General features: G+C 46.6%; 1 protein-coding gene across 18 annotated transcripts in view; it reads left to right on the top strand.

The window, feature by feature from the left end:
- The first annotated feature begins 4,601 nt into the window (after positions 1-4,601).
- ADRA1A (adrenoceptor alpha 1A) overlaps positions 4,602-16,928 on the top strand; it is a 110,884-nt gene continuing 98,557 nt past the window's right edge. For 8 of the 18 annotated variants that reach the window (XR_002338270.2, XR_014825486.1, XM_021071786.2 and 5 more), the window contains exons 1-2: positions 4,602-4,921; positions 6,182-7,711. Coding sequence is in view for 15 of the 18 variants with exons in the window: in XM_021071786.2 (XP_020927445.2) it covers positions 6,829-7,711 (883 nt within the window). In the remaining 3 variants the exon portion in view is untranslated. 18 annotated transcript variants of the gene reach the window in all.

Here is a 16,928-nt window from a genome sequence, read left to right as displayed (position 1 = left end):
AAAGTCAAATCAAATAAAGTCTAATTACATATGATAGGTGTCACCCTTACACCATAAAACACAAAAACACACTCCAAAAGGCTTAATGGCTTAAGTAGAAGACAAGATACCATAACACTCCTAAAAAAGAACATAGGCAAAACATTCTCTGACATAAATTGTACAAATATTTTCTTAGGTCAGTCTCCCAAGGCAATAGAAATAAAAGCAAAAATAAACAAGTGGGACCTAATCAAACTTACAAGCTTTTGCACAGCAAAGGAAACCATAAACAAAATGAAAAGACAACCTATGGACTGGGAGAAAATATTTGCAAATGATGTGACAGACAAGGGCTTAATTTCCAAAATATACAAACAGCTTGTACAATTTAATAACAAAAAAAAAACCCAACCCAATCAAAAAATGTGCACAAGATGCAAATAGACCTTTCTCCAAAGAAGACGCACAGATGGCCAATAAGCACATGAAAAGATTCTCATCATTGATAATTATCAGAGAAATGCAACTGAAAACTACAGCGAGGTACCTACCACCTCACACCAGTCAGAATGGCCATCGTTAATAAGACTGCAAATAATAAATGCCCTCTTTAGACGGTGTGGAGGAAAGGGAGCCCTCCTACACTGTTGGTGGGAATGTACACAGGTTCAGCCACTATGGAAAATGGTATGAAGTTTCCTCCAAAAAATAAAAGCGGAGTTGCCATATGATCCAACAATCCCACTCCTGGGCACATAGTCAGACAAAACTGTCATTCAAGATACAAGCACCCCTATGTTCATAGCAGCACTATTTCCAATAGCTAAGACATGGAAACAACCTAAATGTCTATTGATAGATGAATGAATCAGGAGGATAAGGTATACCATACACAATGGAATATAAGTCATTAAAAATAATGAAATAATGCCATTTGCAGCAACATGGATGGACCTAGAGATGATCATAATTGAGTGAAGCAAGTCAGAAAGAGAAAGACAAATATCACATGTTATCACTTAGACAAATATCATATGTTATCACTTATATGTGGAATCCAACATACGACACAAATCAACATGTCTATGAAACAAAAACAGACTCATAGATATAATCTATGAGACAACCAAGTCTGTGATTGTCAAGGGGGATGGGGGGTGGGGGGGAAGGGAGGGAAAGACTGGGAGTTTGAGATTAGCAGAGGCTAACTTTTTTTTTTTTTTTTTTTTTTGGTCTTTTGAGGGCTGCACCAGAGGCATATGGAAGCTCCCAGGCCAGGGGTCAAATTGGAGCTACAGCTGTCGGCCTACACAACAGCCACAGCAATGCAGGATCCAAGCTGAATCTGTGACCTACACCACAGCTCATGGCAACGCTGGATCCCCAACCCAGCGAGGGGGACCAGGGAGCACACCTGCATCCTCATGGATACCAGTCAGATCCATTTCCAGTGACCCACATTGGGAATTCCGAAGGAAACTATCATAGGGTGGATAACCAACAAGTCCTTAACTGTGTAGCACAGGGAAGCGTATTCTATATCCTGTGATAAACCGTAATGGAAAAAATACGAAAAAGAATAAATATACTTGAGTCACTTTGATATGCAGCAGAAATTAACACTACATTGTAAATAAACCATACTTCAATAAAATTTTTTTAAAATGATAGATATTGATACTACCCTATAGATGGGAGGGTGGTATTGTTTACAAGTAAGAAGTTCATCTAAGTATTAGTTCTTCAACGAAGCAGGGCTCCCTGATCCTTCTGAGGCCCTTCCTCTGAGGCATTTTGAGGTATAGCAGGGGGAAATGTCTTCCAAACAACCCCCCCCCAGCCCCCGCAAAGGTAGCAATATATTTTTTTTTTTTTTGGTCTTTTGTTGTTGTTGTTGCTATTTCTTGGGCCGCTCCCGCGGCATATGGAGGTTCCCAGGCTAGGGGTTGAATCGGAGCTGTAACCACCGGCCTACGCCAGAGCCACAGCAACTCGGGATCCGAGCCACATCTGCAACCTACACCACAGCTCACGGCAACACCGGATCATTAACCCACTGAGCAAGGGCAGGGACCGAACCCGCAACCTCATGGTTCCTAGTCGGATTTGTTAACCACTGCGCCACGACGGGAACTCCCAAAGGTAGCAATATTAATAAACTTTTGTTCAGGGGAGGGAATTCAAGAACTCGCCTCTGCTTAAAGTTTTCTTTTTGTTACTAGGTTTAAGAAAATCTACTGAGATACCACCTCACACCAGTCAGAATGGCCATCATTAATAAGTCCACAAATAACAAGTGCTGGAGGGGGTGTGGAGAAAAGGGAACCCTCCTGCACTGCTGGTGGGAATGTAAACTGGTACAGCCACTATGGAGAACAGTTTGGAGATACCTTAGAAATATATACATAGAACTTCCATATGACCCCACAATCCCACTTGGGCATCTATCCGGACAAAACTCCACTTAAAAGAGACACATGCACCCGCATGTTCATTGCAGCACTATTCACAATAGCCAGGACATGGAAACAACCCAAATGTCCATCGACAGATGATTGGATTCGGAAGAAGTGGTATATATACACAATGGAATACTACTCGGCCATAAAAAAGAATGACATAATGCCATTTGCAGCAACATGGATGGAACTAGAGACTCTCATATGGAGTGAAATGAGCCAGAAAGACAAAGTCAAATACCATATGATATCACTTATAACTGGAATCTAATATCCAGCACAAATGAACATCTCCTCAGAAAAGAAAATCATGGACTTGGAGAAGAGACTTGTGGCTGCCTGATTGGAGGGGGAGGGAGTGGGAGGGATGGGGAGCTTGGGCTTATCAGACACAACTTAGAATAGATTTACAAGGAGATCCTGCTGAATAGCATTGAGAACTTTGTCTAGATACTCATGTTGCAACAGAAGAAAGGGTGGGGAAAAAAATGTAATTGTAATGTATACATGTAAGGATAACCTGACGCCCTTGCTGTACAGTGGGAAAATAAATTAAAAAAAAAAAAAGAAAAGAAAACCTACTGGAAGTTCCTGTGGCTCGGCAGTAACGAGCCCAACTAGTATTGATGAAGATTCGGGTTCCACCCCTGGCCTCCATCAGTGGGTTAAGGATCCGGTGTTGCCGTGAACTGTGGTGTAGGTTGCAAATGAGGCTTGGCTCCTGCGTGGCTGTGGCTGCGCTGTATGCCAGCAGCTGTAGCTCTGATTTGACCCGTAGCCTGGGAACCTCCATATGCTGAAGGTGGGGCCCTAAAAAGAGAGAAAGGAAGAAAGGAAGGGAGAGAGAGAGAGAGAAAGCGAGAGAGAGAGAGAGAGAGAGAGGAAGGAAGGAAGGAAGGAAGGAAGGAAGAAAAGGAAAAAGGAAGGAAACCTACTAACTACTAACTGTGTGTTTTGTCTGAATCAATGAAGATGAAAGGTGAGCTAGGATGTGGGAATCAGAGTGGAGAAAATTCTGGTCTTTTCCCACTATTCCAAAACCCATATGGCTTTATTCAACTGTAAAGCCAACAAAACATGGAATTTACCAGAAAGTAGTAAATAAGACTGGTAATGCCAACCTTTCATATGCCAACAATTCATGAATTAAAGAGAAGTAAAGAGAAGTTACTCTCTTTGAAAGGATATATTTTCTTATAGAAACTGGAAAATAATATATAGCACTTTAAAAACACTAAACCATGTAAGAAAGTGCAGTGGGACTCTCATACTTTCTAAATCCATTTGTCTGAAGAAATGAGAGATGGATCATATTTCGTAAGGTTTAGATATGCTCACTGTATTTTTCCTGGAATTATAATTTTATTACTATCAGATTTATTGAATTTTGTCTGATTTTACATTCATCTTGAAACATCTGCAAATAATATAATTTACCTGAATATTTTGCATAACAATATGCTTCTTTTCGTTTTAACAGAACCTAGTCCAAGTGTTAATTGAATCAAGCTTTTCAAAAGCAATTTTATTAAGCATTTCTTTGAACACATCATATGCACAGTAATATGCGTCTGGCAAGTGTCGATTTTTCTCTTTTTTTTTTTTTCCTTTTTTTCTTTTTTGGCTTTTTGGCTTTTAGGGCCGTATCCGAGGCATATGGAGCTTCCCAGGCTAGGGGGTCCAGTTGGAGCGGTAACCTCCAGCCTACGCCACAGCCACAGCAACGCGGGATCTGAGCCGTGTCTGCAACCTACACCACAGCTCAAGGCAATGCCAGATCCTTAACCCACTGAGCGAGGCCGGGGATGGAACCCGCGTCCTCATGGATGCTGGTCAGGTTCGTTAACCGCTGAGCCACGGAGGGAACTCTGTTTGTTTGTTTGTTTGTTTGTTTGTTTTTTTATCAGATCATTTAAAGAAGTTATTTACTACAAGTAAAAAATCTCTTCTCCTCACTCTCCCTCCGCCAAAGACACTTTCTTAAAGTAAAACCCGAGCCCAATTCACTCAAGGCAAATAAAAAAACGAAAACAAAAACAAAATTCTGCTGTGCTGAACCTGCAGTGCTCGCTTTGCCTGTTACCTCAGAGTAATACGGTAACAGCAGGAGATTACGGTACTAGCTGGGGCTACTGGCTGTGTTACGTCAGCGAGAGCTGCAAAGTTCCTTGCGATTCTTTGCTGATGTCGGTGTGCTGAATATTAAAAGGGTGAAGGTGGAGTTATTGCCTGGCTGTATTTTTTTCTCTCTTTTTTTCTTTTTCTTTTTAAAATCTCCAGGTAAAGCATCTGCGAGCCAGGAGCGTAAAGACGTCTGTGGTAGAGGGGTGAGTCAGCTGGTGCAAAAGGACTAGGAATCGCTTCGTCGGAGAGACAGTCCCCTCTTCTCCCAGGGAGGAGGCGACGGAGCCGCTCCTGGGACCGAAAGCCGGTCCACTCACGCCGGCGCGCGGGCGGGTGGCTCTGCATTCGCGCTCCAGGTGAGTGCGCTGCAGCTCCGGGCGCCAGCATTCCAGCGGGGACCGGAGGGTGAGGGCAAACGTCCCCGGGCCTCCGGGTGAGACCCAACTCCCACTTTTCCCCAAGCTCCTCCCGCCCTTTTCACCCGCATCCCCACCCCACCTTGTTTCCCTTATATATTCTGGGAAGTTACCTCTTAGTTAACAAGTGTGTTTTGAACCCCGTATTTCTCTTCTCCAAGGTAGTGGGGAACGGGTTTCTGCAGCTGGTTGTTTTTAGTACCACCTGTGAGCTCTAGAACTTGTGGTTTTCGCAGTAGCCTCGGCCGGGGAATCCCGCCTCAGGGCCCAACCGCAGAGTCCTTACAAGGCAAGGTGGGTCCCCACTCCCCGCATTCCTTCCTGCGTCCCTCTGGTCAGCTTGCAGCTGTGGAAACCTAGCTTTCTGACGCAGACTGTGGCCCCCAGCTCAGAAAATACGAGGCGTCCTCCACCCGCTAGCGCGTGCATTTGATTTTTTTATGCTTACAAATTCCGCAATGACTGCCGCGTGCAAAGCCCCTTCGGTAGAGTGAGGCTGCCCGCTCCCACTCCTCCCCCCTGGACCCCCAAAGCCAGCCTGGGTGTGGCTTGAGGTTCGAGTCCTCCGGGACCACTGATCCTGCGGCTTGGAAAGGAATCCTGGACCGACCCAGGTCGCGTACAGCCCTCCTTGAGTCCCGAGGGCTTTGCTCTGGACCCGGCTCTCAGGCCCGTTTGTTGGGTCGACAGACCGGCGCGCTCCACACATTCAAGTGTGAATTCCTCCCGCGTGAGCGTGTCACTGGCCCTGAGGTCCCCGGGTCGCAATGGCTCCCTCTCCCAGGCCTCCCCTTCCAGGTGACTGCGAAGCAACCTGTTCAAATGGCAACCGGGTAGATTCTCCGGGTGTCCACCTGCTCGGCTTGGTGCGACAGAACGGTCAGCCGCAGTCGCGCCTCGCGGGCTTGGGGATTTTAATTTCACTGTGTGGCCGCGGGGCGCTGCAGCTTGGGGTTTGTTTGCTTCGGTTCTTGAACCTGGCTAGAGGCCGCGCGCCGAAGCGCGCCAGGGCAAGGTTCCCAGCGGCGCCGCACAACTCGCGGTCCCCTCCTGCGCGCTCGGCTGCGGCAGGGCAAGCCGCTTCAAGACCGCAGAGCACGCGGGTTCCCAGCCGGGTAGGATTACCCGTCGAGCCCGACACAGCCTCCCTCCTCAGGGCGCCTGACTTACACCCGGCATTTCTCTTTGCGCTTTTTTCAGGAGGACGCTGGCAAACAACTGCTCCGCAGCCGCCTCGGTCTTGGCAAATATTTCACATCCATGTCCCCCGACCTCTGCGCCTAGAAGATGGGTCAAGCATGAGTCCAGCCACACCGTGGGCAACTACTGGCGGTGTGAAGTGCCCAGATGCCTTTAGTCCCCAGCTTTGAGAGTCGACGGCAGACCAGTGCTTGCTTGTGGTTTGGGGGGGAATTCCAAATTATGTGCAGAATGCTCAATCTTCTGACCCGGATGGATCAGACAGTGCAGAAAAGGAGACTCCCGTAATCCTGGGATTGCATTTTGCAACGCATCTCCTCAAGCTTCGCTCTAAATCTTGCGAAGGGAGGGAGTTGGGGCCCTGGGCCAGCGCAGCAGGTGGAGAGGGTCAGCAGGCAGCCCCGCGCGCCCCTGGCCATGTTGTCTTTAATGCCCTGCCCCTTTATGTGGCCTTCTGAGGATTTCCAGGGCTGCCCGGGGGTGCTTCCCACCCGCACGCTCTCTCTTACCCCCAGACAACCGCGGCAGGCAAGACTCCCCCGAGCCGTGACCTTTTGACTCCCCACTCCCCCCACTCCCGCGTCCGCCTTCGCGCCTCCCGGGAGTGGCCCTCAAGAGCGGCACCTCGCCCTGCTCCGGCTGGGACCATGGTGTTTCTTTCTGGAAATGCCTCAGACAGCTCCAACTGCACCCACCCGCCGCCACCGGTGAATATTTCCAAGGCCATTCTGCTTGGGGTGATCTTGGGGGGGCTCATCATTTTCGGGGTACTGGGGAACATCCTTGTGATCCTTTCCGTGGCCTGCCACCGGCATCTTCACTCGGTCACTCACTACTACATCGTCAACCTGGCGGTGGCCGACCTTCTGCTCACTTCTACGGTGCTGCCCTTCTCCGCTATCTTCGAGATCCTGGGCTACTGGGCCTTTGGCAGGGTCTTCTGCAACATCTGGGCGGCGGTGGACGTCTTGTGCTGCACTGCATCCATCATGGGACTCTGCATCATCTCCATCGACCGCTACATCGGCGTGAGCTACCCGCTGCGCTACCCCACCATCGTCACCCAGAAACGGGGCCTGATGGCTCTGCTCTGCGTGTGGGCGCTCTCCCTGGTCATCTCCATAGGGCCTCTGTTCGGCTGGAGGCAGCCGGCACCTGAGGACGAGACCATCTGCCAGATCAATGAGGAACCGGGCTACGTGCTCTTCTCCGCGCTGGGCTCCTTCTACGTGCCGCTGACCATCATCCTGGTTATGTACTGCCGGGTCTACGTGGTGGCCAAGAGGGAGAGCCGGGGCCTCAAATCGGGTCTCAAGACCGACAAGTCGGACTCAGAGCAGGTGACACTCCGCATCCATCGGAAAAACGCCCCGGTCGGAGGCAGCGGGGTGACCAGCGCCAAGAACAAGACGCACTTCTCCGTGAGACTCCTCAAGTTTTCCCGAGAGAAGAAAGCGGCCAAGACACTGGGCATAGTGGTCGGCTGCTTCGTCCTCTGCTGGCTGCCTTTTTTCTTAGTGATGCCCATTGGTAAGTCTTTACAACACCTCTTCTTCGCATTTAGGGGGCTTCACCCCCTTCCCTTTCTGCTACCCTAGAGCACAGTCTGGCGTGGAAGAGAAAGGGATCTGCATTTCAAACGGCAGAGCTAGGAGGGCAGTTAGGAAAGACTCCCCTGTAGAAAAGTGAATTTTCATTCCCTTTCTGCTCCTATCTCATTTCTATTAAGTCCTTAGGGCACTTTTTCAGCTACTGCAAAGTGGCTTCCTACTGATGCAGATTAATTGGTCTCCTTAAAAGAACGTCAACTTTTCTTAATGCTTGGAAGCATGTGTTTAATTTAAATACATCCATCCTCAGATGTCGAGTTTCAGCGGCTCCACCCGGCGCTTAGGCAAAGGCTGGTGGAATGCCACTTTCACCTCTGCTGCTGTGGACAGCAAATTCTCTTGGCCTAAAAATAAGCACCGTGCTTATTCTGAACAAAGGTGTAATTTTATTATTAGATTAGATTATTCCTAAGGGTTAGTTATAATGGTCTGTTTATGTCCTATATCTGTGTTAACATTATTTTCTGGATTCATGTGGAAGAAAGTATGGTGAGCCACTGACAAGGAAAAAAAATGATATTATGTCCAAACCAATTTAACCTTTAAAGAATTTAACATAATATTTCCAATAAGTAAATACTTTCCTCTTTATTTTAATACTAAGTATTAAAGCAAACACTGCTCTTATCCAAATCCTTCCGGCAGCTGCAGATGACACTGTTTGAAAATAATACGTTAATGTTACAAACCCAATTTTTGCAAATGCTAAATTAGCTGTTGTCAAAACTAATTAGTTCATTAGTAGTATCAGCAAGCTGATCCACTTGGAATATTGTCTGTCTGTGAAAGGGCTTCATGAGATCCCAAAATAGTTGTTTGCTATATTTAGCTTATGAGCACAAATATAGACCCACACATTTGTTATCCACAAAGTCCAGAGAATAAAAAGTTATAGTAAAAATCAATAAAAGTCTGCTTCTGTACTTCAGAGCCAGTTTAAATGGCGTGTACTGAAAGTACATGAATTTGCATCTCTGTGTAACAATAAAAGCTATTATTTTTAGACCCGTAATCATCTCAATAACTCTGTGAAGGATGCATTATTATCCTGAAGTCACAGGTGGGGAAAAGGCATTCCTCAAGTTCCAAGCTTTGCTGTCTAATACCACAGCCACCGGCCCCATGTGGCTATTTCATGCAAGTTAAAATTAAAGAAAATTAATGCCAGTTCCTCAGTCCCGCTAGCCACATTTCAAGTGTTCAAGAGCCACCTGTGGCCAGTGGCTATGGTTTTGAAAGGCAGAGATAAAGGACATGTTCACCACTGCGGAAATTTCTACCCAATAGGGCTGCTCAAGAGGCCCTTTAGAGTCTGCTCCCTGGCCTTCCATCATTATTGTTCATTCTGCTCCTAGAAGTACTTCAGCGCTTTGGATTTATTTAAATAACTTTCCCTACCCAAGCCACTGCCTGCTTACATACCTGTCTGCATCCCATCTCTTCCTCCTGAAGTTTGCACATTTACTCATGCATCTGTTCACTTGCCAAGTATTTATTAAGCACTTGTTCTAGACACTTAGGATGAACAAGGCAAAAAAAAAAAAAAAAACCTTGCAGTAAGATGTTTGCAATATTTGGGGTGAAATGGACAGAAACAAATAGATATAGCCTAAGAAGTCAAGGACTAATAAGCACTATCTTAAAACTAAACAAATAAGAGGCTAGAGAGCAGTATGACAATTTGGTGGGTAGTCAGAAAGGTCCTCTTTGAAAAGGTGATATTTGAGCAGACACCTGACTGCAGTGAGGAGCAAGCCTTGCAAAGTCAGGGAGGAAGGGTTTTCTGGGTAGAGGAAACAGGGAGTTTCAGGAAACAGAGATGGAAAGGAACCTGACCTATCTTTTTGGCCAGAATTTGCCTGTTATTCTAATTGGGATGGGAAGCCATCCAATCAGAGGGGCTTTCGCAAGTGAGTGGCAGGTCTCATATTTTGAAAGAATCATTCTGATTGTTGGGAGAAGTGAGGGCTGTTTCGGGGTGAGAGTCGAACAAGAGAGATTAGTTAGGAGGCTGTTGGGGTCGTCAAGCGAAGAAAGGTAGGGATGCCCTGCCCTCAGGTGAGACAGGCGGGGATGACATGAAGGGGTTAAGTTTGGCACTTATTTCAAAGGCAGAGCTGACAAGTTTGGACATAGGGTATGAGAAAAAGAGAGGAGGAAAGATAACTTCCAGATTTGGGACCCTAACAACTGGGTCAATAGTAGTGCTTTTTACTGAGATTGGGAAACCTAGAGAATGACGGGGTTATACGGGGCTGGCAGGAGTGTGAAGTACAAGTGCTTATCCTGCACAGCCCATGGGAAGAAGTGTCTATCCGATGCCTAAGTACAGATGTCAAGTAGGCAGTTAGACACAAATTTAGAGACGAGAGAAGAAGCTGGGCTATGATATAAACTTGCGACACATCAACATATTTAAAGCCATGGAAATGAAAGGATCTGCAAGAGAGAAAGCGTGGAGAGAAAAGAGAGATAAGGACCGAGCCTTGGGCATCCTGATATTTCAGAGGTGGTTAGAGGAAGAGAACCAACCAACAAAAGAGACTGAGAAGGGCTGGTCCAGGAGATAGGAAGAAACTCAAGAGAGCATGGTGTCCCCAAAGCCAGATGGCCATGTTTCACAAAGGCAAGAGTGTCTCATGCAGCTGCTAGGCCAAGTCAGAGGAGGACTGGGGGTCAACCTGGTCTTGGCCATGTGGAGGTCCTTGCTGATGTGAGGAGGTCTTTTGATGATAGTTTCAGTGGAGTGTCGGTGATAGACGTCTGATTGTATACTTTCTTGACAGAATGAAAGACAATGTGGGAAGAGTGAAAATAGGCAACTCCACTCCATAGACAATGGGGCTGGGAAGTGGAGGGTAGCTGGAAGGATCTAGAGAGAATTTTCAAGGGTTGGAAATAGGGTATCACGTTTATATTCTGATGGAAGTGATGGAGCAGAGTGATCGGATGGTGTAGGCCTGGGAGGAGGTGTTAGGAAGTGACAGGAGGCAGGGGGCGGGAGTACGATCACAGAGGCAAGCAGACGTGGAGGGGGACAGTAAAGACATCTTCAAAATATATTTATGTCCTCAGTGAAATAAGAAGCAAGACCATGAACAAAGAGTGAGGAAGGAATAGGAAATTGTGGTGGTTTGAGAAGTAAAAGAAGATGTGAAAGCATGATCTTTGAGGTGAGAGAGTAAATAGATTGTAGAAATTTAGTGGAGTCACTGAGGACATGTTTGAGATTTCAGAGTCGTGAATTTAAAAGAAGACCAATCAGGCATTCCCACTAGGTAGCTCAGTAGGTTGAGACCTTGACATAGTGTCTGTTAAAGATATGGGTTTGATCCCTGGCCTTGCTCATTAGGTTAAGGATCTGGTGTGCCGCAAGCTGTAGCGTAGGTGGTAGATGCAGCTTGGATCCTGTGTTGCTGTGGCTGTGGTGTAGGCCGGCAGTTGCAGCTCTGATTCAACCCCTAGCTTGGGAACTTCCATATGCTACAGGTGCATCCATAAAAAGAAAAAAGAAGAGAAAAAAAAAAAGAAAGACCAATCAGGAAAGCCAGATGCTACTTTCTAACAGTTAAGAGGCTGGGGATTATAGGGGATGTTGCTGATGTCTGCCTGTATCTAAGGACTGCAGTAAAGAAGGGGTAGTTGTGATGGGACCTACCTGGGGTCTTGTTAGGAGTCATACAGAATCAGTTGGTGCAACTAGCTCAGGTAACGAATGATAGGGGACTGGGAATTTGGGACTTCAGGGGTTCTCCTTCTGGGTTCTTTGCCTTAGCTATCTAAGTTGACGAACATAATAGGCTGGGTTTCGAGGTCCTCTAGGGAAGGGAGGATCTGTCTTAATCAGAGCCTCCCTCTTGGATCTGCTCTCTTAGGGAGCTGGTTACGCTGCAGTGAAGATGTTAGGGTGGAGGGGAGTTGTGACTAGACAGGCACACCCTGAATTCCTGGCTGTCCTTTTTGTGTGTGTGTAGGACCATACCCACAGCATATGTAGGCTCCTGGGCCAGGGATCGAATCTGAGCTACTGCTGAGACCTACACCACAGCTGCAGCAATGCTGGATCCTTAATCCACAGGAAGTCCCCTGGCTGTCCTTGAAATCCTAACAATGTGGTTACCACAGGAGGGAGATTGAAAACTTAATATTAGCAGTATCTGATAAGGCTGCTAAGTAAGGCACAAGATTCCTAAACCTACCACATCTGTGGTCCACAGTTCCCTCCTGACACCAAATAAGTAAGACACTGTTTATTCCAGGAGTTATTGATAGTATGATCAGTAACAGGCACTGGGTTAGAACAACAAGACGAATAGAGCACATGCCCTGCCTTCAGGGACCTCACAGTCTAGTTAAGGAGACAAATGGAAAAGGATCATCACACATTTGTGAGGCTGGTCCCCAAAGTGTCTTACAAGTGCTGAAGAATATAACAGTTCACTGTCTGGAGATCCTTGCAGAAGCTTCTAGAAGTTGAAGATTCCACTACTTGTGTTCAGCCATCAGTGAGATGTTATTTTAGTCACAATCTCAAGTACATTTTTCCTGCAATATGTGAATAGAAGAATAAATCTGCCATTATATTATTATATTATTATACCCAAGGGACATGAGCTCTTAAGTATGACAAGTACTCTCTTGGGAAAAAGAGCTTATGGATCTGTGCTTGGTGGCCAGAGAACAGTGCAACTGGAGACTCAGACCAGAGCAGAGATGAGAGTATGCACAGCGAGAGAAGGGCCCATCTGTGTAGGAACCAGACTGGGGGGAACCAGGTGGGTGAGGACTTTCCATGTCATTGCCGAAGGTCCCTCTCTGTGTTGTGAGAAGGCTCTGTCCCCTCAAGGATGCCACACTTCACTCTCTCCCCAGCTCCTCGCCACCAGGGCTGGGTTCACTGCTGGGCTGAATGGTGTGATAGCAGGTAGGAATCTGACTTGCCTGCTCTCCAGTCCAAATTTTGCTCATCTTGTTTTCTTTTCACATCCTAAATTTTGTTTTGTTTTGTTTTAGGGCCGCACCTGTGGCATATGGAGGTTCCCAGGCTAGGGGTCGAATCAGAGCTGCAGCCTCTGGCCTTTGCCACAGCCACAGCAACGCAGGATCCAAGCCACATCTGCAACCTACACCACAGCTCATGGCAACACCGGATCCTTAACCCACTGAGTGAGGTCAGGGATCAAATCTGCAGCCTCATGGATTCTAATCAGTTTCGTTTCCACTGAGCCGCGCCAGGAACTCCCCACATCCTAAATGTTTGGTTGAAACTCAGAATCCCTTCAAGGGAGGGAAACCACACTTGAGGTTGTTATTAGTCCTTTATACTTTAGAATGAATATTTTTAAAAAACAGGTTTTGATCGCGAAGATGAATAGAGAGAATCTGACCATGTTAGCCTTCAATGTCTGAAAGAAGGAAGGGTATAAACTGTGCCTCAAGCAAGCTCGGGCACCTGAAGTATGTGCATCATGTTTGCCTTTTTCCTCTTTGTCTAGAGCCCACTGGTACCCAAGGCAGGGTGCTGAGTGGAAAGAGGGTTGGCCTGAGATTGAAACCTAGGCTTTCTTTTTCATAAAATATGGGATGGTGTATGGGTCAGCTGCCTAGCAAAGTGCCTAACACAGAGGAAATGGCAATAAATGTTAATCTCATCAGAATTCATTTGGTTCACAGACCATTACTGACCTTTGTTGATATAGGATGTGAGGAGTGGATGCCCTTGGAGGTGTGAAAAAGAGAAAGAAAAGAAAGGGATGGGGAGGGGCAACATTTACTGAACATATTGTTATGTGTCAGAACTCTGGACATATTACTTATTTAAATACAAACTAGGCATTGTTATTTGAGCCATTGCTCTCGTCTCTGAATCAGAGGGTTGAGCTGTGGTTCTGGTGGACAGAGACTATTTGAGAATTATTTTAAAATAATAATAATAATAATAAAAAGACAGCAGACAGCTCACGGTAAGGAGGGAGGATATGTGTACAAATGGAATGTTTGGGGGAAGGCAGAGCTGACAAGGGGATTATCAAGTGGAAACAGCAAGGCAGAGAAAAAATGATTCATTCATTCATTCAGCAAAATTTCATTGAGCATCTACTGAGTGCCAGGCAGCTAGAGGATCACTGGAGATAAAAACAGATGAATCCCTCCCCAGTGGAGCTGAAAATCTGCACAATTAAATACATAGCAAAGTTTCAGATGGTGACATGTGAAAACTAGCAAGGAAAAGGGGTGAGCACATATAATGACATATAATGACTCCAAGTTTTGTGGATGCCCAAGACAATTAGAGATTGTGGGAGTTCCCTGGTGGCACAGCGGGTTAGGGATCCAGCATTGTCACTGCAGCTCGGATTGCTGCTGGGTTGGTTCCTGGCCCAGGAACTTCCACATGCCACAAGTGTGGCAAAAAAAAAAAAAAAAAGTAACTTCACATGACAGTCATGTTACCGCTTGTGACTCTGTGGGGCAGGGCTGAGTTGAGGCCCCGTTGGAGCTGGGTGGCAGAATTGATGGCCTCTCTTCCTCCAGTGGTTGAGACCAGCTCTCCTGCTATGTGGCAGTTCTCTCCAAGCGAGTCAGGGCAGAAGCTGCCAGGCTTCGGAAGAGGCAGCCCAGACCTGGATCGGTGTCAAGTCCATCTTGTTCTGAAGTGAAAGCAAGTCACGAGACAGTATAGGCTCCAGGGAGGGAACTAGACATGCCTCCTGATGGCCAGCAGATGCAAGAAGGAATGAGGGCATTCATGTGGCCATCTTGCAGCCCATGCACCTCACAAGGATATCAAAGAGCATTTCTCTTTCAACCTCTAGTTATTTACTGAGAACGTCCCATATGCTGGGCTTCATGCATGCACCATATGCAAACAGGCTTCTAATCTCCATGGGGACATAGACATAAATCCAACAAACCATATTAAAAAAAAAATCCAAAAGTATATACAAGAGGATGGGGTGGAACCTGGAAACATAGACCGTGGATAAGCAGGACCCTGGGCTGGAGGGCAGAACAGGCTATCTGGGAAGGAAAACTTTGACGTTTGAGCTGAGATCTGTAGAACGAGGAGTCTTTCATTGGCCGAAAGGGGAAAGGAAGGGGATGGAATGGGTAAAGACTCTCATGGGACTGGCCTGATGCTCATGAGGATCTTCCAGAAGGCCAGTCTGGCCAGAGCTGAGAGGCTGGGCTGTCAGAAACCTGGTGTCAAATGAAGCTGGAGAGAGAGGGACCCAACTTTCGAGCCATGTTTTGAGTTTGTGTTTTGATCCGAAGATGATCAGGAACAGGCATGACACCAGGAAGACAGTATTTCAAACTATCAAAGTAGCGAAGAGAGGGCTGTGGATAGACCCAGTGGGAGACCTTCGCACAGGACTGGTGAGAAATGTCCTGCCAAGGCTAAGCCGTCTCACTGGTGGATGCAAATATTTATTTCCGTGAGCTGCCACATCGTTCTCAAATGCCTCTGCTGTCATTGCCTGCAGAGCAGATTTACGAGAAAACCCTGCTCTGATCACAAATAGTATAACCAGACTTGGCTTTAAATTAATTTTGGCTCTTGCCACAAGACAAATCGTCAATGGAGATTTACCATCATAGTCAAAAGAATGTGCTGCAGGCTCAGAAGACATCTACAGAGAGTTCCAGCAAATCTTGAAACAATAGCCCCTCTTTCAGACCCGTTGCAGACAGGCAAGTCATTACTTTGAAGGAGACAACACCGAGCACTAAAGTGTTGCCGTGTTTTGTGACTTAGTCTCAGGTTCAAGTGTGAGAACATTTTTCTAAGGGGTTTTGCCTTGTGGGGTGGATTCTCTGCTTTTTAATTCTCCTTGGTTTTACAGCTGGATAGTTACATTGTGGCTTCTCGTTTTTAAATTGCACATTTCTTTACTATTGGAAATTTTCTCCCTGTATTTTTACTATTTATTTATTTATTTATTTATTTATTTATGTCTTTTGTCTTTTTAGGGCCTCACCTGTAACATATGGAAGTTCCCAGGCTAGGGGTCAGATTGGAGCTGTAACCGCTGGCCTACGCCTCAGCCACAGCAACACCAGATCAGAGCTTCATTTGCCATCTACACCACAGCTCATGGCAGTGCCAGATCCTTAACCCACTGAGCAATGCCAGGGATCGAACCTGCATCCTCACGGATACTAGTTGGGTTCCTTAAGCCCTGAGTCACAACGGGAACTCCTAATCATTTTACATTTTGACTTTTGTGATGTGAAGTTGGCTCATCCATACTGTCTGGTCACTTTTTATTAAGCTATTGATTTTTATTTCTTTTCTATTTGTAAGCTTGTGGTATATAGTAAACATATTAACCACTTACTTCTGTGTATCCTGGATTGCAAGTTTGCTCATGCTATGTCCAGACTTTCTGAGAAAATGTAGCTTCTTTTTTTTGAAAACCGGTGTGGTCTTTTTCATGAACTCCCATGGAAACACGTGTGCACACACACACTCAATTAGTTAAATCCAATAGGTTCAATCAAATCCAGTCACTTAAGCAGAGCCTTTATAGTCTCAGCCTCTCAAAGTGGGTAACTCGGCCTTTTGAGTTTTCCTGCTAAGTTGTTAACAGGCTCTCATAACTCATGGTTCCTGGGATGGGGGGAGATAGGGGATTATCAGGTCGTCAGTTAGCTCTCCATTGTGACTTTTAGTCTCCCGGACTGGGGTTGTTGGTTTAGTCTAGTGACTCATCCCTTGGCTCTAGTCCCCAGCCACATGCGTGGTCCGCTGATGACTCCAAGGGGCTCACCCCTGGACCACTGCCCCAGCTGGTGACTCAGTCCTTACTGTGACTATAGACATTCAGAGGTTGTCTGTGGTTCCGATTGGTTTCTGGCCAGGGTGACACTTGCTCTGATGCCATTAGCCAGGGAATCACTTTCTCCATATGGCCCTGTGATCACCTTTCACAAGTTCCTGAGCTTAATGCTCAGCAAGGTTTCATCCCTGTCTCAAGACACGGCAAGCCCTGTGGGTTCCTTCCACACTCTCCCCTCCGCTCCACTCCACTCCACTCCACACCATGCCATGCCACTCCACTCCATACCACTCCATGCCACACCACTCCACACCACTTCAATCCACTCCACACCACTTCAATCCACTCCACTCC

The sequence above is a fragment of the Sus scrofa genome, chromosome 14 (assembly GCF_054392235.1).
Source record: "Sus scrofa isolate SSC_HxYL_T2T_F1_AM1 chromosome 14, Sscrofa_HxYL_maternal_Yorkshire_Landrace_v2.0, whole genome shotgun sequence".
Lineage (NCBI taxonomy): Eukaryota > Metazoa > Chordata > Mammalia > Artiodactyla > Suidae > Sus > Sus scrofa.
This window is presented reverse-complemented; position numbering and strand designations above follow the sequence as displayed.